This window comes from Neofelis nebulosa, chromosome 12 (genome assembly GCF_028018385.1).
Source record: "Neofelis nebulosa isolate mNeoNeb1 chromosome 12, mNeoNeb1.pri, whole genome shotgun sequence".
NCBI classification, from domain to species: domain Eukaryota; kingdom Metazoa; phylum Chordata; class Mammalia; order Carnivora; family Felidae; genus Neofelis; species Neofelis nebulosa.
Genome location: NC_080793.1, coordinates 49,285,989 through 49,293,125, shown reverse-complemented (window position 1 = coordinate 49,293,125; position 7,137 = coordinate 49,285,989). Strand labels below are relative to the sequence as shown.

The 7,137-nt window shown below is 40.3% G+C and overlaps 1 protein-coding gene across 1 annotated transcript; it reads right to left on the bottom strand.

Moving 5' to 3' along the window:
* Positions 1-3,974: 3,974 nt before the first annotated feature.
* Positions 3,975-4,553, bottom strand: LOC131490873 (interferon beta-like). The gene has a single exon (XM_058693315.1). The coding sequence runs from the start codon at positions 4,551-4,553 to the stop codon at positions 3,975-3,977; it is 579 nt and encodes a 192-aa protein (XP_058549298.1).
* Positions 4,554-7,137: the final 2,584 nt, after the last annotated feature.

Genomic DNA, 7,137 nt, shown 5'->3' with positions numbered 1-7,137 from the left:
GAGAGCTACACCCAAATGGTGATTGATTTCATCTTCAAGATGTGTGTGACCTCTTTAAAGTACAAACCTGAACTGTCCCTTCCTCCAGGACTTGGGAGTGCAGGCAGGGCTGCAGAAGCTTAGCTCCTGGAGGTATCTCAGCCTCTAAGGAGGCTTATCATGCTGATTGGATCTGCCCTTTGTGTGTAAATGGAAAACTACACACAATAGTGCTGTTCGGGTATTGCTGAAGATCTGCTGGATACAATCCTCACAATGTCAGAATTTTTTTTAACATTTATTTATTTAAAAAAATTTTTTTAATGTTTATTTATTTTTTGAGAGAGACAGAGACAGAATGCAAATGGGTTAGGGGCAGAAAGAGAGGGAATCTGAAGCAGGCTCCAGGCTCTGAGCTGTCAGCACAGAGCCTGACGCGGGGTTCGGACTCACAGACTGTGAGATCATGACCTGAGCCAAAGTCAGACACTCAACCCCACTAAGCCACCCAGGCACCCATGTCAGAGTATATTTGAAAAGATGGTAATATTAATGGGTGACGAACTGAAGAGAAAAATCTTTAAGGGGCGCCTGGGTGGCGCAGTCGGTTAAGCGTCCGACTTCAGCCAGGTCACGATCTCGCGGTCCGTGAGTTCGAGCCCCGCGTAGGGCTCTGGGCTGATGGCTCGGAGCCTGGAGCCTGTTTCCGATTCTGTGTCTCCCTCTCTCTCTGCTCCTCCCCCGTTCATGCTCTGTCTCTCTCTGTCCCAAAAATAAATAAAAAACGTTGAAAAAAAAAAAAAAAAGAAAAATCTTTAAAATGATAATTAAGCTACAATGATGTATTGTCTAAAGTATGTTAAATATCATTTCAAAAAATAATATGAACACAATAGTTGAGTTACAGTTACTACCAAAGAGACCTTTTGGGTTAAGAACTCATCCTTTTAAGCTCTAGTTTCCTCATCTATAAAGTAATAGTTCTAATTTCTCAGCATTGTGGTGGGAAATAAATTAGATTTTGTGTAGGGTTGTGTGTGTGTGTGTGTGCGTGTGTGTATGCATGTGTATGTGCGTGTCTGTGCGCATATACAGACACACACACTTGGCACAGTGCCTGGCACACTATTACAGCTGAAATTCAATAATTTTTTATTAAAATACATAATTTACAAGATATGATACATCCACTTTGGTGCTAAAATATTTTTGCTTCTAATTAATAAGAATCGGAATGTTAACTCTTTCCTTGTCTAACAGGTTTCCTTGTCTAACATGTCCTCATCCTGACGGAAGCTATAATGGGATAAAGATTGTCCCTATTAAAATAAACTTGTTTCTTAAACAAATTTGTTTTTGTTGATTAGGTTTTATTAGGGTTTTAAAAAAATCTTAAGTTGGTAAATAATGCAAAAGTCCTTTCTTGAAATGGCTTGAAATGTATTTTTTGTAGGAGTTTTAAGGTTCACATTATATTTAACATGTTTTTACATGTGTATATATGGTAGTCCAAATATTTTTTAGGTTTATTTATTTTTGAGAGAGCAAGAGAGAGCAGGGAAGGAGCAGAAAGAGGGAGAGACAGAATCCCAAGCAAGCTCCACACTGTCAGCGAGGAGCCCGACGCAGGGCTCAAGCTCACAAACACTAAGATCATGAGCTGAGCCGAGATCAAGAGTTGGACGCTTTAACCAACTGAGCCACCGAGGCACCCTATATGCTATTTTTATATGTGGTGTTTTTCCCATATTTTTATATGTGGTAAAGTATGTTTATATACGGTGTCTCATTTAATCTTGCTCATGAGTAGGAAGAGTACGTATTATTGATATGGTTTTAAGCTGAAGGCAAGTGAGCCTCCGAGAAATTAAGTGAGTGTCCAGTCACATAGTAGATGGTGGTCAGGACCTGGTACTAACTACCGTAGCTGGATTTTCTCACCGAAGTCATGTGCTCCTTCGTCCTCACACTGCCTCTATCTGTTGTGATCGTCAGTCCTTGAGTTTGAAACTATTCAACTGAAGTGTATTTAGGTGCTTACCCCTAGGATTTTAATTAGCTCTTAGTTATTAAAAAACAGAACTTTTTATACATTGTAAATTCTTTCTTTTCAATCCAGTACCAAAGGCAAATTTCCAACTATTGCTGTGACTACATTTATATTTCGGTGAAAATTAATTTCTAAGGTATGGATCCCGAGGCACTGTAGGTAGAATTTGAAAATGCCTTCTGAAATAATGTGGGTTTTTTTTAAATTTTTTTTAACGTTTATTTACTTTTGAGACAGAGAGAGACAGAGCATGAATGGGGGAGGGTCACAGAGAGAGGGAGACACAGAATCTGAAACAGGCTCCAGGCTCTGAGCTGTCAGCACAGAGCCCGACGCGGGGCTCGAACCCTCGGACCGTGAGATCATGACCTGAGCCGAAGTCGGATGCTTAACCGACCAAGCCACCCAGGCGCCCCTGAAATAATGTTTTTTAAAAGATCAAGTTACTGTTACTTTTATTTTGCTGCTGAATTTTATTGTAGTCTTATTCTTAAATCCTCTAAATCTATATATAGCATATATTCTCTATTAAACTCACTGGCAAATAAACAAATGCTTTCAAAGCCTTTAAAAAGCCCCACGAGATGTTTCTGAGGCAGCACACAGCTTTTGATGTGTACACGGGAGAGGTGTTAACTCTCGATTTAGCAACAGGAACATTTGGAAGGCGGAAGCACTAGGAGACCACAAAAACCAGTCGATTACTCCCATGGGTACCATCTCTGAGTAGTGGGCTTTCCTGAGAAACTCTGTTTTTCTCTGCACTCAAATTCAAGATCAGGAAGATGCATCTTCTCTCTCCGTGTAGTGAGAGAGGGCTGCCAAAACAATGCATCACAAAATAGGTGGCTTAAACCGACAGAAACTTATTCCCTTCCAGTTCTAGGAGCTAAAACTCCAAAATCAAGGTATTGGCAGGACTCTATTCTCTCTGAAGACTGTAGGGGAAGATCCTTCCTTGCCTTCTTCCTAGCTTCTGCTGACCCCTAGCAATGCTTAACATTTCTTGACTTATGGATGCATCACTCCGGTCTCTGCCTCCATGTTCACATGGACCTCTCCTCTGCGTGTCCATATGCAAGTTTCCCTGCCTAAATTGTGAGATTGAGAACGTGGCCCCGAGCTTCACATAGACTGGAAGACAACACTGAATGAATAGACATCAATGATGGATGATTGATCAGTGATGGGCTTAAGGGGAAGAATGGAAGTCTGAGAATGGGGAGCGACCATCCTCCAGGGCTTTCCACACTGGTGAGTATGAGGAGACATGGTAAGAGTGCACCTCAGAAATTCCTGCCCCACCTTTTCTTCCTTTCCCTCGCATTTTCATATTCACTATCATCATTATCTCCATGATTTTCTTTGTTCTCATTCTCTTATGAAATCTCAGATAACATCTAAAATAGAGGATAGGTAAACCCAAGGCTGAGATGATGGCTAGGGCAAAAGACGTGTTCCTGCTCTCGCTCCAGGTCAGGACTTACTGAGAACTGAAATTGCCAAATTTTTCATCACTGCCACAATCTTCTGTATTGGTTGATGGTCCTTCTGCATTGTGAAATGATCCTAAAGATAGTTTAAACTCTGTCAAGTGAAGCAGTCTGAGGATGACCATTTGAGCAAAGTTACAAGAAGACTGAATTTAGAAGATTTGATTGTAAAAATGAAATAAAAGAATCATTTAATTTTAAAATGATATTTTATATATAAGTCATCAAATGTAGTATTAATTACTATTTTAATAACAAATGTTTGCTCAACTTTAATAAACAAATCCATTAAACTAATAATCTGCAAATGATAAGCATGGTTTTATCCATCCAGAAAACTGACTGACAATATTATCCTAAGTTACAAAAAGAATAAATAAAAAACTGCTTAGAAATACCACGTTGGTTTGAGGAGACATCTAAAATGATACTAGTGATCAGTTCCACATTAGTTAGTTATGTAAGTGACCTATTTCTTGGTCCCGATGTCTTCTTGTCAGCTGCTCAATGAAGAGAAAACACCTTCGGATTTCCACACGGATGACCTCCCAGGCACAGTGGCTATACTTTTGGCCTTGCAAATAGTCACGGATGCCTTGGAAATAATTCTTTATTGCAAGTCTGGTACCCTCCCTTTGCGAGGATGAATGATCCTCCTGCCCAGAGTCCTGCTCCAGGCATACCCCTGTCTTCTCTGTTTGCTGATACAGTCCACTTAGGAGTCTCTCTAAACGGCTTTCATTCCACAACGATTGGGAGACATTCAGGCTGAAAGTGTTGAAGACCTGTCGCAGCATTTCTCCGATGGCCGGGAAAGCAGTTTCCTCCGGAAGCTGGTCGATTTTTGCAACCTGGAGGAATCTGAAGTTGCTTCTGTCCTTCAGACATCTCAGGGGAAATTTTCCTCCAAGGTTCTCTAAATGTTGTACAATCTCCCAGATGCCCCTCCGTTGAAAGTGACAGTCCAGAGAGCAGGCAGTACTGGAAAGAAGTAGCATCAAAGCCCAGCTCAGCAAGCTCCGGCTGGTCATGGTGGGTTCCTTTGCAGGGTGACTCCCTCTCCGGAGAGAGCCCGGCTGTGGATAGCCTCTGGCTGCACAGATTCTGTATCGCTGAATTTTTATATCTGTGGGAGCCTCGTTTTTGCACAATATTTCAGGGTCCCCCTCTTTTCTCGTGGTCTTTTCCGCCTGTTGTTTACTACTTTTCAATAATAAACAAAACTCTGCAGTGTCTTTGCACGCCGATACACACGTCCAGTTTTAGAACTGTGGTAGCTATGAACTATCTCCTATGTGACCAGCAATCAGTTAAGTGGAAACAAAGCCGCGAATGTTTTTGCCTTAGTTTAAATTTTCTGCGCATGGCTCATCATGGCTTTCCTTCCTTTAGTTATGTTGTTTGTCCTTGTTTCAATCAAGGATGACTCTCTCTGGGTAAAATGCTTGTTTAGATATTTGGGATGGTTCTCAAGGCTTTGTTTTAGCTAATTGGACTTTATCACAAACTTGTATTTCAAAGTCCTTCTAACATGTTATGTATGGTGAGACTTTTGTTAGGTTTTTTTTTCCTTCTGGCAAAACCAGAATTGTGGAATGTGTGAAATATGTTTTTGTCTCCTATCTCCCCCCATTTAATTGCGCTCACCTCCTTTCTACTTATGGTATTCCTCTTTTCCTCCTTAAGCAGAAAAACAGAGTGATGGAGAGTGCCAATACTGAAGCCAGTCTGCCTTGGTTTGGATCAGATTTAACCCCGACCACCTTAGGCAGCTAATTTAGCTCTCTCGGCCTCAGTTCTTTGCCTATTCGAGTAGAGTGCTTAGGACAGTGTCCAGTGCCCTCTCATTGTTCCAAGAATGTTAGCTGCTCTCAGGATTATCAAGCACTGCTCACAGCTGGCTGCCATGATCCTATAGTGCTGTGAACTATAAAGATTCTAAAGCTGCTAACAGTCCCCACTCCTCCTTCTAATTTTATTGAAGATGGGCCATGTGTAGGACACTGTGTTAGACACTAGGGATATAGAAATGACAAAGAAAAGAAGCTAGGACCCCTGCCTTTAAGATGCTCATATCCAGAGATTACAAAGAGACCATGAAGGCAACAAGGAACTCTAGTAGTGTGATGATAGCCACGATATAATATAGTGCGATGAGTTACAATAAAAGTCTTCAGAAAATTCTAGAAGGACTCATGTGTCTTAGAATAGGGAAAGTAGTGAAAAGACTTAGGCATCTTAGAGAACTGTTGGTCCAACAGGAGACAAGTTGGAGACACTGTCCAGGTAGAGAGACAAAGGCGTTAACGAAGGCATGGAATGGTCCATGTTGGAAAGTCATGGAGAGATCCACAGGTGGAAGTGAGAGTGAACACTGTTCAGCACCTAGAGATAAGTCCAGAAATAATTGCTTGAAGGCAAGAAAACCCTTCTGGTTCACAGGAATGATTCTTTATTGGAAGAATTTCCAGTTTTGTAAAACTGGAAAAATATTTCGAGGCATCATGTAAGCCCTAGTGCCTCTCATATCAAAAATGTAAGTGACGGGCACCTGGGGGGCTCAGTCAGTTAAGCGTCTGACCTGGGCTCAGGTTAGGATCTCACAGTTCATGAGTTTGAGCCCCACAGCAAGCTCTGTGCTGCTAGCTCAGAGCCTCGAGCCTGCTTTGGATTCTGTGTCTGCCTCTCCCCTGCTCATGCTGTCTCTCTCTCTCTCTCTCTCTCTCTCTCTCTCTCTCCATCTCAAAACTAAGTAAACATTTTTAAAAAATTAAAAATAAAACACATAAAAAGTGGACACCTAATGGTCAAGGGTGACTTTTACAAGTATAATTGCTGAGTTATCTGGTTTATATGGATTTAAATTATTTTTGACCTGACCATCATTTATTAACTCAGAACAGAGCTTCCACCTAAGAACCACTTTATACTCAACTCAGTCATATGCTTTAGCAGCTATTCTAGTTAGGATTTGTTAGTGGCAAAACCTTAGTTTTTTTTTTTTTTTTATCTAAAAGCGTCTCTATTTATTTGTGGAGAGCACATCAACAGATATTTGTCGAAATAGTTGAATAATGGATTGAATTAAATGACCAGTTTTTTTTTTTTACCTCATAAGGATCCTTTTAAAGATCAATTTTGAATTTTTTGAGCAAAAAGCTTAAAAATGCTATTAACTGTATTAGCCCAATAACTGGCATATTTTTCTTTCCTTGGCCTACTTTTTATTAATTTTTCTTTCTCTTTATTTTATTGTAAGCCACATTGCAAGATTTTAGTTGCTTTTAGAAAGCTCCACTTCGTGGAGCACAAGAGGAGTATATCAAATTTTGGTTAATCCATATTTATTGATTTTTTTCAGCTCTATTGAGGTATAATTGATACATAAAATTGTAAGATATTTAAAATATGCAGCACGATAATTTGATACATATGTACATTGTGAAAGGATTATGTGGATTTAAATATTGGTCTTCCTCTGAACTAATTTCTGAATGGATTAGCTGGCACTTTAGAACAGTTTTTGGCCTTTTACCCAATCAGCCAGAATCTCCCTTTATCCTGTTTGTTCTGCTGTCTCCATTTGCCTTTGCATTTGACTTGTCACGCCTAGTT

What these genes read in the sequence shown, in the direction of transcription:
- LOC131490873 (XM_058693315.1), bottom strand. Translation starts at nt 4,553, where the DNA reads ATGACCAGCCGGAGCTTGCTGAGCTGGGCTTTGATGCTACTTCTTTCC.